General features: G+C 31.3%; 1 protein-coding gene across 1 annotated transcript; it reads left to right on the top strand.

Moving 5' to 3' along the window:
* The first annotated feature begins 12,392 nt into the window (after window positions 1–12,392).
* Window positions 12,393–14,032, top strand: LOC140866715 (transcription factor DICHOTOMA-like). The gene is made up of 2 exons (XM_073271747.1): window positions 12,393–13,824; window positions 13,949–14,032. The coding sequence occupies exons 1-2, from the start codon at window positions 12,764–12,766 to the stop codon at window positions 13,953–13,955; spliced, it is 1,068 nt and encodes a 355-aa protein (XP_073127848.1). The 5' UTR covers window positions 12,393–12,763; the 3' UTR covers window positions 13,956–14,032.
* The last annotated feature ends 7,514 nt before the right edge of the window (window positions 14,033–21,546 follow it).

Below are 21,546 nucleotides of genomic sequence, written 5' to 3'. Positions count from 1 at the left end.
TGGACCGAAAACGTGAACATGAAAAAGGAAACAAGAAACCTTGCGCATAAACCGAACAACCGAACCATTTTTCTGAAAAGCTTGAACGTTTTCGATGCATACACAATCCACACAATATAATATCTGATAGGTACGAAAAAATGGAAGAAAATCATGCCTTGCACCGAAGAAATCGATTGAGCAACGTACGTAGAGCGTTTCCGGGACGACGGGACGACGAACACTCGAAGTTTCGAAGGAACTTGGCTATGAAACCCCCCTTGGAGATGTCTGGCCGAAGAAGATGATGAAGATGGTGGGGTGAGGCGGCTGAGTGAAGGGAATCGATTGTGGGGTTTGGGTAGATTAGGTTTGGTTTTTGATTTAATTAAAATAGGTTTTAGGATAATTAAAAGTTTTAAATATAAAATATAAAATTTAAAAACTCCCATTAAAAGTTAAAATCTGATAATTTAAGCTAAAAATATAAAAATCCCGAAATTACAAATTTAGGGAATTTTAAAAATAATTAAAAGTCATTAAAATGGCTAAATTTGGATAAAAATGGGCTCCTAAAATTATATAAAATTAAATACTAAAAATTTTGAGGTAATACAACTCAAAATAATATTTTAGGGCTCTAAAAAGGCTCATGAAATTAATTTGCTAGAAAGTTGTCATCTCGTCCGTCCACGGTCCCGTCTACGCGATAAAATAATTAAAATACTAAAAATCATAAAAATCACTAATTATGGGTTAAATGCTTCAAAATAAATTAAATCATGCACAAATAATTCACATAATTATTTAACCCATAAATCACAAATTTAAATAATTAAATATCCTAATTATGCATGCGGATTTACGTATTTAAAATACCGGGTGTTACATCTTCCATATTTCAAATTTTCTCCAAATTTATGCCAAAATTTGATACACTGTTTGTCAAGACATCCTACATCCTCTGCATAACCCCACAATTCGATCATCCCTAATTTATCCCTATCAACATAGTCAAAGTACTCAAACTGTCCACCGATGTATTCTTTGTACTGAAGACCTATTTTCAAATCCCCGTTATAATGTAGTTTAATCGTAAGACAATCTGGTCGTCCGCAAATTCCTAAAAAAACGCAAAAATTATAACTCAATAAATAATGAAAATAATAACATAGTGATAATATGAAAATCAGTTAGAAATATATCTATTACCATAATTTGGAGTCTGATCTAAGCGAGATTTACTACGTTGAGCCATTAAATCTCATCAAGACGAAATCGAGTGTAATCAGCAAATGAACTTTCCTTAGAATTTTCAGTCCTGCAAATAATTTTTTTTAAAAAAAACTATGCTTAGGTAGAGTTGAAGATTCATAAAACATTTACACTACCAAGATGGAAGTCAGCCAGACCCGAATCATCCCCCAACCCAAAAAAATTTCTCTTAGTGCCTACATTTCACTATTTAATTAAATTATACAGCAATTCAGGTGAAATCACACGATTCATAATAATATATACATAGAAGTAACTAAATAAAACACAACCGAAAAACCAAGATAGAGGTCATCCAGGACTGCAAAAAAAAAAAGTTTGCTTCTTAATATTGTCTAAGTTACACTGTTAATTCAATTATATTAGGAAACCAAGAAGAATCCAAACTATTTGTAATTGTATAAACATAAAAGTAAATTTGGGATTCATATATAACCTAAATAAGATGAAACTAAAATAAAATCTAAATTTTGGACAAACAAAGTTGTAAAAGCAAAACAAAATAAAAAAAAATCTGAAATTTAATCCACCGAGCAACAGAAATGAAGAAAACATAAATAAGGTGAAAATAATATAAATCAAAAGTTTGGTTAAACAAATGTAAAGCCTAACAAGGTGAGACTAAAAGAAAATCAAAACTTTAGTGAAACGATGCATTCCCAAAGCAAAAATAAAAAAAATTGAAATTTCAACTCACCTACTACTCGGTTGGAAGAGTCAATCCAGGTCCAGGAGGAAACAAGTGTAGTTCGATTGATTTTCTTAGTCAGCTATCAAGAATAAATTATTGTAGCCACCCAAAGTTTACAGAATAGAGGGAATAGATTATGTTTAAAGATTTGGGGAGAATGAAATTGTTAAAACTGGGTTTACCCGTTCTAGAGGTGAGAGGGAAAACTTTATCGGGCTAAACAGGTCATCTCCGTTAATTTTAACACTTGACTGAACGGAAGGATCAATAACGGAAATATGGTAAAAAAGGAAGGATCAAATTGGTTCGATGTAAAAATGGAGGACCAAATCAGGACTGAGACCTAAAATGAGGGACCAAATTAGGAATTATCCCATATATATATATACATATATATATATATATATATGAATTTATTTAACTAAATCTCTCTCATTGACAAATGACAGATGACATGGATCCATTTTTAAGGATAAGTAGAGACATTCTTTTTTTAAAAAAAATTCTTATTTTATAAATATTTATTTACTGTATGAAAATATAAGTTCCATCACCAGAAGTCCAGAACATTAAGGGAGTGTTTGCAATCACTAAAAAAAATGATTGTTAGCTTTTGGCTTAAAAATTATTTTTGTGTGTTTTTTAAACCTAGATTATGTGTTAGCTTATGTTTAACTTAATTGAAATCCAAAAGCTAGTCATGTGGTGATTATAATTCTTCAAAAGTGATTCTAATTAGAAGGTCATTGTTAAAATTACTCTAATCACTTATTTATCAAACACTATCCAACTAAAGAATTATATACAGACTGTCCGTGACTTTTTTTTTTTTGTTAAATATAATTAATTAACACCCAAAAGTATCCGACAGTAATTATACGGAAAAGGGTTTCTAAGATTTTGGACGCAGCTGTGTTTAATGGGGAAAAAAAAATCTACTGGAATTGGCATGATTTTGAAGTTGATGAATATGGAGATTTTGTAACGTGCAGGACTGTGGTGTGGTGTTCGAAGGAGTTATGTGTTAGACATTTATTCTCTTGAATGGACTTATATGAAACCACATATCAAGATTGATGAGATTTTAATGAAAAGATATTGCATAAGACCGGACCATAGTAGTAGGCTAGCCTGGGCAACTTGCTTATTGGTTATGTATATAAGTTATATATTATATATTAATATGGATTATGAAATAATGTTTGTTAGCCCACAAAAATTAGTTATGAACTAATAGATAATTTAGAAGAGATTAATCTTGTAATATTAGCATAAATAAATTTAAAAATTACACCAAATTTATGAAAATATTATAAATAATATATTTTAAAAAAATAAATAATAATAAATTTATTTCATCAAACCTTTAAATAATTGTTTGTTAAAGAAATCTAAATATTAAAATATATAATGCTATTTTTTAGATAATAAATAATCAAGTTTAGTTTTTTTTGGTTATTAATAGTGTTAGTGGAATTCAAGAAGTCATAAAAAAATTAAGAGCCTAATAATACAATATATATGGGATAGTCCCTTTTTTTTCAATATAGTTTTTAATATAAAACATAGCCCCCTCGACTCAAATTTATAGTTCCGTCCCTGATATCACAAATGGATACCATTTGAAAGGGCACATTAAAAGAACGCGTTGAAAGGTTTGTAGTTTCCAAACCAAAGCTATAACTACATATTGATCGTTATTATTTTTTCCTATTAATGAGATTGATAAGGTATATTCTATACAAGATCAAAAACTGAGTAAGATCCTGTAAAAATTCTAAAAGATTTGGTTGTGGAAGACTTCATCCAAACGAATTCACCAACATGGATTCGGGTATGTTATACATTAATTCTGATAATTTGATATGAATGTTAAAGATCTTGTTGTGAAATCTATAGTATAACATTTAGTAGATTAGAGAAGTTGAGTCCATTGGATTGTGAGAAACTTTTTCATGAATTTGTAATCTTGACTTGCATCCGATAGAGTTTGAAGCTAAGGCTATGAGTAACGTCCTTAAAAAAAAAAAAAAAACAGACCATATATCTCCAAATTTGGGTGCACAATTTGAGCATGCAATCTGATTCTGCAATATGGACCGCTGTTTTTTGTCATTGCCAAGCCTATTCGGCAACAAGCGAATGTACTTGTCATAAGCTAGCTCGAATAACTTATTGTTATGCTACTCTCACGTCCTAGGCTCATCCTTCACTTGTAATTATTGCACTACCTTTTCTAACAAATCGATCTAATTTGATTTGGAAAAAGAAAAAAAGTTTGGCTATATCCATTTAAAAAAAATTAGTATATATAACTGTATATCATAAACAAGCACACACCAACCTTAGTACCGGGGGTTATATTCAATCGATTCGATCGGTAACCAAACCGAGTTATACAAAAACCACGCAAATCAAATTGATCGATTTTATCGTCAAAATTGAACATTGCGAACTGAATTTTTTTTTTAAAAAAAAAGTCATTTTGATCCATAACCGAATTACTCTAAATTTTAGAAAATTGAATATGATCAGCTTGCATGAAGGAAAATAAATTGAATTTCATGCTGTCAAAAATCATTTTTCCCCCCTTCACTACTCTCGCTAACTGGACCATAGATTATGAAAAATCGAATCGAACTAACAGAAGGAAAAAAAAAATTAGAATAAAAATAAACTTTAAAATTAATATAATCGAAATCAAATTTGAATCAACCAAAATTTGATCAACCCAAGCCTCAGTGGCTGGGTTGTTCAAATAAAATCTGTTAAAAGTCTATAATCTACTCAAGAGTAAAAAAATGGGCTTTTATTTGGGTAACAGGCTGGAAAAAAGTAGGAATACGAATGATCCATAATGAGTTGGGCCTCGTGATATATTTATTTATTTAATTTGTAAAAGTCTAATCATTTTTTTAAATATTTGAAAACACTATCTTGGTAAAGCATCAGAGCATATACACGTATATTACGCTAAATTTCAATAAAAAAATGTCGAACATTACAAATTTGGTCAAATATGTTTGTTTTTTTACTATTGTAATTTTTTTATGTTGTCAAATTTAATTTTAACTTGACATCTTTCAAATTTTTTTTGAAAGGATCGGTAAAAGTGAAATGTTTAATAAAATTTTACATGAATATTTTTCTTATTTTGATTCTCATGAGTTGCAGTGTGACATAACTATATATCAAGAACCAGATATTTAGGGAACAACAAGTGTCCCCACTAGGGGTGTAAATGAATCGAATCGGTTCGTGAGCTTTTCGAGCCAACTCGATAAATATTTGATTCGTATTTGAATTATCGAACTTGAGCTGAATCCGAACACGTTCGAACTTTTTTCGAGCCAAACTCAAACCAAAATTATTTTGTTCGATAGTTCGCGAGTGGTTCAAGAGCCTTAATAGTTTATTAATATAATATAATTATATAATAAATACATGTATATTTCGAACTTTTCTCACATTTTGAGCTTTTCGAACCATAATATCCGAACAATAGTTCGAATAGTTCATGAATAGCTAGGTTCGAATATTGCGAGCCGAACTCAAACTCGATCTTCATTTCGAGCCGAGCTCGAGCTCAAATATTTGAAATTTTCGAGTTTCGAATCGAGCTCGAATATATCGAGCCGAATTCGATCCTTAAATTTTTACCATTATTCGGCTCGATTCGGTTCATTTACACACCTAGTCCCCACTCATAGAGTGATCAAATGTGGTTTTTGACGTGTAGTAAGATTTAAAAAAAAATTAAATTACACCAATACTACTAATTATATTATATCTTGTGATAAATTTGCAAGCGCTTGATTGTACGAAATTTTATGAATATGGTCCCGAGTTAATTCAGGGTTCAAATAAGTGACCACCTCCTCGTGACCTCGTTTATGAATGAATGGCTCCGGCAATGAATTGTATATCGGGTTCTTTGTGTCTTCTTCGAAAGTTTTAAATTGGAAATGATAGCCATATGGCTATCACCCATCAAATATGGTGTTATATATGAGTTATTTGGCAAGTGTATTTTCCATGTCTTTTTGCTTCCTAGAGAGCACCCAACAAAAACAAGACATGAACGACGCTACCATGTGGAGATCAATGCTAGGTGATGATCCATATTTATTATTTTTTTCTAGATATGTTTATGGAATTGGATTTTAAAATATTATCACCTTTCTATGTTTTGTAAAAATAAATTAAAAAAAATTATTAATGTTGATGACGCAGTCCACATGGTCTCATGCTGATTCTAATTATTTAAAGTGATTATATATGATATTTTAGTAAATAAATGGAATTCTTTTTAGACATTCATACCCCAAACATTTTTTTCTAATCCAAAATTAACCCTTTACAATATTGTAACACCACTAATATATTTTGCAAACATTTCCATAAGGGTATTTTTTGTATTTTTATTAAAAATCTATATTAGAATCATTTGTTTATAAAATACTTTACCTTAAAAAAAATTAGTTTTTCCCATTTCTAAGAAATTTATAAATTGAAGAGTAAGTCTATTGTGAGTTATGACATGGCCTCATGAATCTATATTAATTAATGAGACATATCAAATTAGTTTATATCTCTAATGAAGATAAAATAATAATTTTAACATAAAAAATAAATTTTTTTTTACGAGATCAAATATCCTTATTACAAAATCCATAAAACCAAAAACTCGGTTCCCAATTGAAGAGTACAGCTCGGCGTAGACAGTAATGGTAAAGACCATTTAAGGACAAGATTCCATATACATATACAACTGTATAGACCATTTAAAAATGTAATGGTAAAGACAACCAAGAAGAAGAAGTGGTGCTAACACAATTTCTTAAAATAAAAGGGCCATATCACATGGGTGATTTGAGACTTATATGGACGTCCATTTTTCCCACACATGATATATATATATATACACGTGTGTACGCGCACGTCTATAGTTTAAAACCATGAGTAACTGAAGCACATGCCACAAATCACTATTCAACAAAGTAAAATTAATCGCTCGGACGGAATTAGAACATATATAGTAAGTAAATATGAATAATTTAAGAGGGAATTTACGCTTGTCATCATTGCAGATCGATCGGATGACTATCATTAACTCAAACCTGTGAGGTTCATATTTGACCACACATAAAATGCTTTTAATACCATGGTGGTCATGGATTCATGACCGCACGAGTACTGCAATGCTCTCGTCTTGAGGTAGGTTAAATTAAACCCTTGAATAGTTTCAAACGAGGATATGTAATGTACTCGATTTTTAACACAATTTTTGTGTCTGATCATGGGGAAAATGTTTTACCTGCAAGGCTGAGTTCAGATTGATGCCACTTTGATTTTATTGATTTCTAACAATATCAGTCATATATATATCGAGTACTCGTTTCTTGGATGACAATATTGTTGTGTTGTAACTTGTACTTGGTGCTCAAATCGTTGGACGTTGTAACTTCATTATATATATTCGAGTGATGTTGATTCGGAATTTGTGGGCTATAAGCATTAATTTGCTACACGAGTACAGCCGTACATTATCAACAATTTGCATAATGAGACGAATTAGTAAAATTGCTCACAAATTATTAATTTTCATGCATGATTTCGTTACGATACCTTACCACTCTAATAATTTTGTATTTATTTAATTTTTTTTAGAAAATTTGACGATACATATACATATTCTGGGGAAAATATATATTTTTGTCCTCTAATTTATCTTGTTTAGAATTTTAGTCTATTCGTCAAAATTAATTTGGTCTTGCTACATTAACTTTTACTTTCAGTTATTTAACTTCAGTTGGTGTATTAGTTGTATCACACATCGGTTGGGTAAATATCATGGGAGCCCTTTATATAGATAAGGAAAACTTCCCCACTTGAGTTAGCTTTTGGAACGAGTTAGGTCCAAATCTCATTTCTTAACTGCTTCGAGCTTGTCAATATTCTTCGACACGCCATTTAGCAATTTCTAATGCCACATCCGCATTTTTCGACACCACAACAATATTTTTCGATGTCACGGCATACCGAATAAGACTAAAAGTCAAATAAAATCAGTTTTATATTGTACAAAAACCAAACCTTAAATACTTAAATACAATTGAAAATGAGACAAGTTAGAGGACCAAAATATTTATCATCTCATATATTTTTTATTTTTATCAATTATCATCATGTTGAATATTCATCCTTGCAATATAAGTTGTGAACCAATAATTTCATATGAGTCGAAAAATAATTCACTTATTTTTTATGCACAAGACACGCATTTGTACCATGTTATCGAGAAGAGTATAGCCCTACCTTTTAGTTAGTTATCTATCCCAAGCTTTTGGAATATGCTCTTGGAATTTTGTAAATTTTAGGTTTTTCCAGTTAGCATCGATAAATAATTCTAAAAAGGGTTGACCCCGAAGGGGACCTCATTTCACATGAGTCAGAGGCTCATTGGCTCATGCGGAGGGTAAATCGAGGGATGTGCACGAGCGACAGGGACCTGAAGGAGGGAGCACATGACCCAATCCCCAGAGCATACCCCCCACAATATTTCAGCAGGGAATATGCTCCACACGAGGATCGAACCCGCAACGCTGGAGAATTTCTTCCCACGTCATCTCAGGCCTTACCAACTCGCCTATGCCCCTGTGGGCTAGCATCGATAAATAATTGTTTGAATCAATAGTTGTTTCAATTGGGAGAATTATATATCAAAACATCGATAAAAAATTGTTTGGATTCAAATATCTGAGAAGCAAGTTTTTCAGGTGACGTGTGCCAATGTCTAGATGATACGTATGGAGTTGGACCAAAATCACTGAAAATTAAAAATTAGTGTACCAAAATTAAATTTTGAAAAGTTAATGGATCAAAACCAAAACATGGACAAGTTAATGGACCAAAAAAATATTTCTCTCTTTTTTTAAAAAAAAGTTAATTCTGCGATAACTATATTTGTACCATAATAAAATTACATAAGTTCGAATTTTAATGTTATTATCATCGAAGAACAAGCAAAAACTTGCAACATAAATGTTTATTTTTTTCACATTAGTCCTTAATTCTATTAATTGCAAAATTAGTAATTTGTATTAACATTAAAATAAAATATTTTTTTAATCAAAGAAATTAAATTGAGTTTCAAATTTCGTGGCCTTGAGTTAAATAAGGAGTTGAGGTCTTGTTTGCACCGTAATCTATAACACTTCTCTCATAACACAAAAATAGGATAAAAGTTTATCCAAAAAAAAAAAAAGGATAAAAGAGCGGCAAGTGGCAACCATTTGATCTCCATTTTCTAAATTACGCTATTCTTTAATAACTCAAAGAATTCTTAATATTTAAGTTTTAAAATAACAAATTGGTTGAAACATAGTATATATAGTAACAAAATTAACATAAAGTATTATATTATAAAAAAAACACTATTGTTATATTCAGCAGATATGAGTTACTTTGTGGCGATTTAAATTTAAAAATCATATTTCGTCGGTAGGTAATTTGAATCTTAAGCGTCATGTTATAATAATTTTTACATATTTTTATATCGAGGAGTTGATCTATTACTAAACAACAAGAAAAATATATTGATGTGTCTAGGTTTAAGTGAACATTAAATCACGCCCTTGAAATACTATAAAGCCGAAAGAAGTAAGTTTCATGTGAGACGGTTTAATATATTTATATCTGTGAGATCGATTGACTTGGTTCATACATGAAGTGAAAAATAATACTTTTAAAATAATAAATTAATATTTGTTTTCATGGGTCAGGTCGACTCGGATCTTTGTCTCACAAAATTAACTCATAAGATTATCTAATAAGAGTTTTTGTGAATCGAAAAATAAAGTTCATCATGAAAAGACTTGCTGCTAGTATGACTTTTAATTAATGAATAATAAATACTATAATAATTCGTAAAATTAAATAAATAAAATAAATTAAGATAGTAGTACTGTTGAATAGTAATTATAAATTAAGATTACTTTTCATCCCAGAACGTCTCACACTTGACGAAAATTTTTTGCAAAAAAAGGGAGAAAATAAAAAGTGAATTAGCTAGGGGCACGAAAGACACCAAAACTACTTTGTAATTGGTCGCCAATTACTTTGAAGTAATCGTAACCCAGTTTCTTATACACTATTTTTTGTGGTTTATTATATTATTATACAAAAGGCTGTTAGAGCTTAACATTGGATATGATATGTAAGGATGGATAGAATATTCCATTTTCATAATTTTATATAACAATATACGAGGGAGAATAGTCAGTTTTGTAGTTTAATAAGTTGTAATGTTTTGGGTCTTCGTCCTGATCAAATTAAACTTTTCAAAAGTTGGTTTTGAGACAAAAAAAATTTCTTTGTTTTAAAAAAAATCATATTTTGTCGAATTATTATAGCTAACATAACATTGAACACATCATCAATTTTAGTGTCACATCTCAATACATATTGTCACGGTCAACACTATGACGAAATAAAGGTTAAAAATAAATAAAACAAACTTAATTATTACCCTAAAATCCAACTTTGACCATATGTATGTACTAATTACAAAAACCAAAACAGATCAATTTACCATATGAATTTGGCTATTTTCCCAAATTTTAATTTTGAGAAAAAAAACCCTCTATTATTATTATGACAATTCACATAGCATTATTCCAATGTCATCCAAAATTAACAGTAACAGAGTTTGTTCTTTAATCAAGAATATAAAAACTATCTTATCAGTCAGTATCAAATTCATCAAATCCAAAAATTTTCAAATATTTGTGTTGGCTTTAGATAATATATTTAGAAAATAGAAAAAAAAAATTAATTTGCAAGTGTCACCAATTAATCGCATTAAATTACAGAAATGTTTTTAAAAAGGCAAGACTAAGAGCATAAATATGACCAAGAATTAATTTAATTAAGATGTGAAAAAATTGAGGAAAAATACTTTCCTTGAATTAATTAGAACACGGCCTGATGAAAAAAAATTACCACCATATTTGAAGAATCACAAAGCCACCAGGCACCAGGTAAAATCTTGCTCTTTGAAAAAAGAAAGGCTAAAATTTTGTTCACATTTTTTAAGGCAAAAAATAATTTCAGGAATATTAAACTACACATAAAACGCAAGCAAAACTCATGAAATATTCTCAGTAAATAATACATGATAAAAAATTTTCAAAAATAAAAATAATTATAGCAGCAATAATAATAGCAAGAACACTACTAAGCCACCATGAACAATTTTTTTTCCAAAATAAAATAAAAAATTTTCTGATTAAAAAAATCCTAGAGTATTAATATTCAAAATTTTATTTTAAATATATATATATATATATATATATATATATATATATAAGCTTACCATTTTCAACCAACATGCCTTCTTCTCCGACTGCAAAAGCTATCTTTTTTTCTGTTAAGCAGAAGCTTCCATTCATATCTTCTAATTTAACTAAACAAATTCAAGAAGAGAACCGGAAACAAACCCTTTAAAAAACAGTCGAAAATTCACAGAAAAAAAAAAACAAAAAAAAAAAGCAGCAAGAAGATCACAACTAGCTAGGGTTTGCACAAGTTCTGTAATAAATAAAAAAAAAAAAAAGAACCCTCGATCCACACAGAAAAATGGCAGCAAAAAGCCCAAGAATCACAAGAAAAAATTAACAGTGACTTTTTCAAACTCGAAAAAACAAAACAAAAGAAGGATTTTCGAACAATATTATTATTAAATTAAAAAAAAAAAAACAATTACAAAGAAGGGAAAAAAAGCTGTGGACCGAACAGAAGAAAATGGGGAGTTGCTTACTGTCATACCAGAAATGGAGAGGTGGATGGTGGACATGACACGATGCTAATGGGGCCCCTCCCACCCCTTGGATTTGTCCATTGCGTAGTGTTGTAGGCAAAGGTACGTACGTATTTAGGCACTTAAATCTGCTCTTAAATCACTCACTGCTTTTTACACCATTCATGCAAAGGTCACACCTACAAAAACCTCACGGCCCCTTTGAAAGAAAACCTAAGCTTTCGGAATATTTATAAAGTCACATGCACGCACCAAAAAACCAAGTTGCAAATCACCAAAATATGATTACAACTTCTCATGGAATAGTGTTTGTATTCTATATCTATCTGTTTGTATGTCTAAAATCTTAGGTTGAAGCAACTTTATGTCCAAATCTTCAATTTCTTGACTTTTCTTTTTATGTTTTTCCCCCCCTTAACTAAATAATGAACAAATCATGGTTTTGAGATTTGTTGCTCAAGTGGATCGATCGGAGGAACTGTAGATTAATTACTACTGCTAAGAGTGAAAAAGATAATAAGTTTAAAAAGTTTGTATTTTTGTTTTTTGTTTCTTTTAATTAATCACAATTAATATCGTATCTGAGTATTAGAAAAGGGGAGCTAGCACTTTTTACTCCCTGAAAACCTAAACTCCCCCGTTTCATCATATCTTCATCCTCCATTTTTAACCTACTCGCTAGCCTCGGTTCTTTTCTCAGGCAAAGTCATTTTCCAGATTGTAAATAATTCACGTTTTTCTAATAATCTTCAACAAATCAATATATATCATCATGTTAAGAGGAGTGGTCCTCTCCAAGAACCCTTTTGAATCCAAGAGAAAATGGTCGACAGTAAAAAAAAAACACACACACACACATTTGCTTCTTTTTCGACAACTATAAGGGTTTTTGTTCTACAGTTTTCTTGATTAAGATACAGCTTCGTGTCAGAAATTGAATAGGGTTTACCCATTTGAATCTTTGACCCAACCAACCTCCCACCACAAGAAATTAAACAATGTTTAGCAAGAGCTCATACCTTCATCCTCCTCATGAAGTTTCACATGGTTCTACTTCTGCTGTAGACCTCATCAATGGAGCTGAAATCTTGCTTCACGACCACCACCACCACCACCACCACCACAACCACCAAGACATGCTCTCCGGCCATTACTTAGCCGAAAACGCGTCGTTTCTCGAGGTTTCGACCTTGTATAATCAGGATGTTGGTGGGACTAATGAAGATCCTTCTGCCCTGGCCAACACATTTTCAAGAAAGCAGGCGGCGAAGAAAGATAGGCACAGCAAAATCGTGACATCTCAGGGTCCGAGGGATCGCAGAGTCAGGCTGTCCATTGGCATAGCGCGAAAGTTCTTCGATCTTCAAGAGATGCTAGGTTTCGACAAGCCGAGTAAAACACTCGAGTGGTTGTTAACGAAATCGAAAGTAGCCATCAAAGATCTGGTTCACGCAAAGAAAAGCTCTAGCGCTGCTGCTAGGAGCACTTCTTCCCCTTCTGAATGCGAAGAAGTGTTAAATGGGGAAGCTTTCGAAAATGGGAGTTGTTTAGTAGGTGCAGATTCGAAGAGAAGATCGGTATCCATGAATGCTAACAAATGTAAAGGAGCCAAAGATCCAACACAGAGTGCTTCAACTCTAGCTAAAGAATCAAGAGCTAAGGCAAGAGCAAGGGCTAGGGAAAGAACCAAGGAGAAAATGTGCATCAAGAAGCTAAATGAATCAAGAAACATGGGCTCTTCTAGTTTAAATCATTCAGTCCCAATTCAGAGGAACAATTTGTTTGAAGTTTGCAGACCATCTGCATCTAATACCCAGCCTATTAATCTTCATTGTCCCATAACCAATGAAGCTACTGCTGCCGCCACAGTAGCAGCAACTCACGAAGACCTAATTCAAGAATCCAATGTCATCAAAAGGATGCTGAGGCACCACTCTTCGTTTTTCGGGTTCCATTGCAGTCTCCCATCTCCTAATGTCAATGAGAATTGGGACGTTAGCAACTTAACCTCACAATCCAACTTTTGTGACATTTTGGATCAGCACAAGTTCATCAATAGGTAAATCGATCTGTTTTCCATACGGTTAAGTCGGCAAATTAGATAATGCGTGTATATATATATATATATATATATATATCAGATCACAAGTGATTTCTCACGTCAATTCATAATTTATGTACAGATCTTAAGAATCTTTTGGCATCTTTGCTGATTATGGTCGGAATTGTGTAGCTGCCGCCGCCGTGCTACAAGTGAATGTAAGATCGGTCTACCACATGATCAATATTTCCAGTGATTAATCTTCAATCTTTACGATGGAAATGTGAAATATTTTGTCTGGATAATTAATGTTCCCAGGTATATATAAATATATATAATCTGCTGTCTTTTATTGGTCACTAATTAATCTCGTTTTATTTATTTCGAATGTCATAAGTGGTGTATGCAATATCATTCAATGTATACACCCATTATACTACGTGGATATGGCTGAACATGATAATCAATGCCCAAACTGAAACGCTTTCAGTCGCCTGTGTCACTGTGTTTCTCAATTTTCTGCAGGTTAGATGCCATTTTTGAGATTGGATAGATGAAAATTTTGTTGTTATTTTAAGAAATAAAAGCAGACGATGACTAAAAAGCATCAAAATCATCTTATGAGTTACAACTAATAAGAAGACATTTATAATTTCAAGTTATGTTATATGTAAGTACACGATTACACACACAATTACACGTTATCTTTGTAGTATATAAAATTATTCCGAATGTACCGATGGAAATATATATCTTTAGGATAATTTCGTATTCAAAGAGTACAATGTGTAAATGTGTATGTACGTACATACAGCATTTTTCAATAATTTCACCGAAAATCGTGTCAAGTATATCTATGTCAATTTAATTATTCAGTAATATTAGATGCATGTAGACCTTAATGTACACCTTGGTTTACACCCTCACTTATTAATTACAAAATTTTTATTGACCAACTAGATATTTATTTCTTATCATGGTTAATTTTGTATTTAATGAGGAAAATGAGAAAAATTTTAAGTAAGAGTGTAAACCAAGGTGCTACAAGGTGTGCATCTAGCATTTTACTTAATTATTTTGGATAAGAGTTAGTCTTATTTAGATTACAACAACTGAATCCACATGCTTGACGATATTATATTTTTTTCTTTATTTAATAATATTCCTACTCTAATTTTTGGATTAAAGGGTTACGTTATAATAACTTCAAAATTGTAAATCAATGATTTACTTCTATGTATGTATATTTATGCATGTTCAAGAAGTTCAATTAAACAAAAATCTTGGTTTTTTATCACTTTTGGAGATACAATATTGAAATCACGAAGATCTCCACAACAATCATTTATGAAAACAATTAGTTTCAAAGTCAATATAGTTAGATTACTATAGTTTATTATATTAATTCTTGAAGATCTTAAAACAACCGAGGCGTGCCCGCAAATTTCTTTCATCTTATAAGGTAGTGTTTGGAGATGTAAAAATAAAAAGTGATTATGATCGATCATTGTTTCTTAAAAACGTTGCAAACACTACTTAAATCTATCTGAAGTGTATGTAAACGAAGAGCTGATTTATGCTTTCCGAAAAATTTGGCATATTACATGGTTTTTATTTTGTTAGATCTGTTATTTAGGTTGCTCGTTGAGATTCTTGGCGATATGCATCTTCAGTGTTAACATTCTGCACAAATCAATCACTCAGACAAACGAAAAATCCTACCTAATATATTACAGCGTTGAAGATCATTCTTTATCAGATTGTTTCGATACCATGAATATTGCATCAAACTAAGGATCGATTTAAGACACGTACTGATCGATACTCGATTATCTGGCTAGCTCAAAAACCATTAATGGTAAATATATTTCGGATATTGGCAAATTAACAGTACTCTGGTAGAGAAACTTAAGATATATAGTATAGGTACATATGTTTTTATCACTTTCTATGTTTTATTTCCTCGTTCTCAGACAGAGGGTGAATGTCCGAGAATTGCTTACCCAAATAGTTTGACGGATAGTGTTAGAAATTATGAGATTTGTACCTTAAAACTTACTAACAAATAGGACCAAGAAATTTGTTAAGGGTGTCGAATTTTAGTACCTTCTCTATTGCCTGCCATGATTCCACCTCCTAAACAAGTGAGAGATTTTTCAAAACTTTCAGAATAAGGTTATGAAACACGTGATGAATAAGTCCAAAATAACGTTCATGTTTACCATCTTACATTTCGTTATCATCTCGTGCAACATATACGTTAGAAATTGACTTGGATCTAACTCATCTTCAAAATCTAGCTCAAGAAGGAAGGTTTGCCCAGGTTATTTAGTCAACCGCGCGATGTGGGACATAATTACTACACCAACACACCCCTTAATATAGACTAGAGCAATCCTCACCTCTTGAACTAGGTTTTGAGGTGAGTTAGATCCAAGTCATTTCTTAACAATATAAGTTGTCGACAAGAAGACTAACGCATAACTTTGACAAGTTAGATAAAACGATGAAAACAGAAAAACGACTATTTTTCTCTCTCGTATGCATGATATTCGTGAACTTGAAAGTTTGGATCGAAGAAGATTATCGGTCATATATTTCATTAATTTCTATAATAAAAACTAGCTCCATGCATAATCCATATACTAAAGATAATTAATCAAATTACCTGAAAAACAAGCCGTCGTTTGATGCAGATATATATATGCTCTCCATCTTCCTGGATAGCAGTACCTCTTCGGGCCTAAATATATATATATATATATATATATATATATATATAAACAGTTTGTTAATAAATTTATGCAATTATAACACGTGAAAAGATATATTTGTATCTCTTCCGAAAAATAAAATTAAACCAGATAATCTAATGTTGTGATGCAAAAAAAGGGTACATGAAACCTAAGGCAAAAGGTACAAAATCAGACCCAAAAATTTCACGGAATAATGCATGCTCAAAGTTGCTGTAAATTGGTAAGAATAGCAAAATTCTCCCACCCCGTAGAAGTAATTATTTCCTGTAATAGTAACAGTATTTTCACCACAGCAGAATTAGACATCAAACTCTTTTTTTTTCTTTTTTTTCTTTTGGGGTTCATATGATTTGAAGAGACGTGATTGCAGAATAGGAGAGTGGAATGCTAAAAAAAGTACGATGAAATCGAATGATTTAACCTACATTTCGGGCATTAAATTCTTGAATGACAATTTATTTTATTTGTTTATTCTTGAAGGGAGGAAATTCTCTACTCTATTACACTTTGCTCAAATCAACAAGTCTTATTATAAACAAAATTGAAAATACAATAAAACATTCGATTAATTCATCTAAATTTTTTTAATAGAAAAATTCAACAAAATTTGTATCTCAAGATAAACGGTTAAAATAATTTACTTTGTTAAAGAAAAATTGATACGAATGTTTAGCGTGTAATTTATTATATTTTGTTCATATATTTTACTTTTTGTAATATATATATATAAATAGAACTTGTTGGAGTAAAAGAAACATGAACTGAACGTCAGGATTTCGTTCCAATATTATATTCATGAATGTGTATATTTAATATTTTATTATTTTTAATTACTGCATACATGGAGCCATGTGTCAAAGTTTGACTCAAGATTTTAATGATGATAATGAGGTATTTCTCTATTTAATGTTCGTAGACTGATAATTCTAGGAAATTTTGTTTGAGGGATGGGGTGCGTGAAAACTGGAAGATCGTGAGGGATTGTTGGTAGGTGAAAAGATATAATACGACCCAAAAGATTTTGGAGTTCCCCTTTCCGATTCCCTTTATAATTAATAACGAGGAAATTATTATTTTAGACTTTAATGGTTTACATTGAACTACAGTAATGCAATTTATTAAAGTTTGATTTTTATTCGTTATTGGTTTCTGTTTGTTTTGGTATATATTTTTTTCGGTCGAAACTACTAAAGTATATATTTTTCCGGTCCGCAACTACTAAATCAATCGAATATTGTTTGTTTAACACATATTGTCTTTTACGTAGCTATATGATAAAAAATAAAATATATATTACCTACCTACATTAAAATACATTCGGATATATAGTTGAAAAATAACTTTAGTCAAACAATTATTTCAAAAATGAAAAGAAAAAAAACATGTAAGTTCTCCTTTTCGATTCATCTTATGCTGATTTATATTTTGAAAAGTTACTAAGAAGTAAAATCATTGTATCAATTGATTTACTTCGGATTTTATTTTATAAAATACTTAAATTTTAATATTAATATAATAATTGATGTTTTGCACTTTTGATTTACATATTTTGGCTAAAAAAAACGTGTATATCACAATTTGTTTATTTAAGTTCAAGGATCAAATCTTTTAACATTTCTTCTTTTTTCATGTGCGAAAAATTTCATTAGAAAACTTTGATTTATACAAATTTGTTGTATAAACCCATCTTAACCAATGTCATACTCATCGATCGATCTGCCAACAAGATGAATATCAATTCTAAAGTCTACTACCGTTCCTCGTCATTTATTGAAGTGAAATGGTCTGAAGGTAGAGTCCTGGACAGATGTTTCAATTTATCAGTTATTTCCTTACATCAAAGCTTTCTATCAGTTAGTTTCTGCTTTAATTATTTATTAATCTAATCTAATTATATTTATTGGAATATCAAACTAAAAATAAAATAAACATGCGTTTGGATAAATATTCTATAAAAATGATTTTACGATTAAAAAAAAATTAGCATGCTTTACAACACCTTCTTGGGAACTAGCAAACGTGGCACACGCGTTGCGTGTGTAACGAAATAAGTTACGGTTACTTTTTTATTTTTATCTTTCTGATTTTTTTTTAACTTTTGATCAACATGTTATTGCAAAAAAATAATAATAAAAAAAATAAAAATTAGAAACTAAATGAAAAATATGGTGAAAATTTAAAAGTCGTGCGGATGATTGGCAGGGGCGGTCCTAAGAAAAACGAGGCTCTGGGCAAAGTTTAAACTATGGGCCCTTTCATATTAACTTGAAAACTCATATATATATATATATATATATATATATATATATTCAAATAACATAATTAAAATAAACCAAAATACATAAATCAATAAAATACACAAATGAAAGAAGATTTACATAATTCTTTAAAATAATTTAATCAAAAAAAATATTATTTAATATTGGCTCTTCTTATGTTTTTTGAAACAAAATCATCAATTGTGTGACATAAGATATATATATCAATATGTTTTTTTTATGCAGAGGATCGTCAAATCATTCAGTTTTTCTTGACTCATTGTGGTTCTCAAATAAGATTTCAATAATTTTAACTTGAAAAAACTTGAAAGGGCCCGTGTCCTGATTTAATATTTAATGATCAAACAACCAGGATTAATTAATATAAACAGCGAAAACGAGTTAAAAATTTACGTTTGGGCCTACAGAAATTTCGGCATGACCTATTCGTAAATAGGACATTCCAAAAACCTGTACAACACAACCAGCAATATATATACTCGAAAATAGAGTCACAACTCCAATTTACAAACCTATAGCCGCACTAGCCAGGACTAAACACATGCAGAGCCGGCAAGGCTCGATCACACAAATAACAATCCAAAACAAAGTCCAAAACTATCGATACAGATACACAGGGCATCACCCCGGCAAATATAAAACTCACTAAACTAATATATCCATATCTCTGGGAACTCGACTCCACGCTCGTCTCACTGGGTACCACTAGATGACGCTCCACCAGATGCGTCAAATTCCCCTGGATAACCTGCTATGGAATCACAAACAACCACAGCATAAAAAGAAAACAGGGGTCGGACCCCAGTACGACGAACTATAAAAATTACGACAAATATAACTGACATGAATAAAATCAAGTACAATGCAATGAAATGCAATGTAATGCGTGACAGGTATCAATAGAATAAAGGATACCAAATGGAGTCCAAACAAAACGTATCACAATAATCTCAGTGGCCACCCGTGCCAGGAACGCAACAAACCTCCAATCATCACTGTTAATCCATACACGTAGCATCGGAGGGTGACAGGAGCAACCCGTCCAGCCTCATGTTGTCATCAGGAGTGTCGTACGTAGCATCGGAGGGCGACAGGAGCTACCTGTCCGTGCCTCATGCTATCTCAGGAGTGCACTAAACAATGTCACTCGCTCCATGATGACTCAATACATCTCAAGAGATCAATATCAATAGTAATCAAAGGAGTCAAGGCTCAACGTGCTATGAAAAATTGTAAATGAATGAATGCAATCATATAATCCACATAAGCACATAAAGCACTTTATCACTCATTACAAAATACTTAATATCATTACATGTCATTATAGACGTCGTAATATAAACAGCTCATGCATACCTCAACCAACACTTAATTTACCACAGAAATATCTCAAGTAATTCTCGAATAGTACAATCCTGTGGAAAACCATTGATATAATATTAATTCCTGTTTCCGTTTACAAATCTGAAAATTATCGGAACTAATTCTAAAAATCAAACTAACATTTCCTTAACTTCACATCTCATATTAAATCATCCTATCAATGTCCAAATATCAAATAAATAACTTGAAAAGTCGAAATACCCAACACTGCATATCTGAATTTTCCAGAAAAATTGTTCAAAAATCCTGAAATTAATCTATAACAATTCTAACACATCTAAACATCCAAACAACGATTTAAACATCTCTATAATTCGAAAATCCAACATAATATAATCTGAAATTTCGAAATAATTCCCAAATCTATTCTGAAAAATAACCATACCTCAATTCAACTGAAATATAACACCTACAATCAAGAATTAAACAAATATCAATCACTGGAATTCAAATTAACCAAACAAAGCCCCAAAATTCGAAACCTAATCTCGAAATCTACCTCTGGAAGTTCCGAATTTTGTGCAAAGCTTCGAGTTTAAGCTCTAAACAACCTAAACCAAGGTTATTTTTCCAAATTCCGGCGAACACGAGCGGCGACGGCAGCAACTGGTCGGACGGAGTTTTTGAGACGACGATGAAACCTTGCGAAATGGGTATCAAAAGAAAGCTTACGTTGCGAGGAGCCCAGAACTATATTTATTTTCGAAAATCGATAACCGACGGAAAAGTTACGGCGATTTGAAGCGACGAAGAAACTTTAAAACAAAAGAACAGAGAATGGGAACGCGACTTGAGGAGAGAGAGAGCAAGGTAAGGATACATATCATATATCTATATATCTATATATTGATATATATCCATTAAAATATATTCCAGTTCAATTGTGTGTTCTATTTTATTCATTCGGGGTTAAACTTGACCCGATTTGAGTTATTTCAACTCTTGTGTGCTCTATAAATTACATATCATTTTAATATCGTCTATAAACCGATATTTAGTAATACATATTTTTAACACACGAATTAATTAATATAGTAAAATCGGGTCCTTACATTTCTCCCCCTCTAAAAACAAAATTTCGTCCTCGAAATTAACACACATCAAACTTATATACAAAGTGGTTAAACATCTACCACTGATAGTACATAGAAAAATTAGAGTACATGGAATAAGTCGTCATATTTTCAAACAAATAAGGCCATTCTTGACGCATTCTAAACTCCAATTCCCATGTAGCTTCTTCTCTTCCATGTCTACTACATTCCACCATAACCAAAGGAATCTTCTTGTTCCTAAGTTGCTTTTCTTTACGATCAAGAATC

This window comes from Henckelia pumila, chromosome 4 (genome assembly GCF_033568475.1).
Source record: "Henckelia pumila isolate YLH828 chromosome 4, ASM3356847v2, whole genome shotgun sequence".
Classification (NCBI taxonomy): domain Eukaryota; kingdom Viridiplantae; phylum Streptophyta; class Magnoliopsida; order Lamiales; family Gesneriaceae; genus Henckelia; species Henckelia pumila.
Note: the sequence above shows the minus strand (reverse complement) of the source record. Positions and strands in the feature narration are given on the sequence as shown.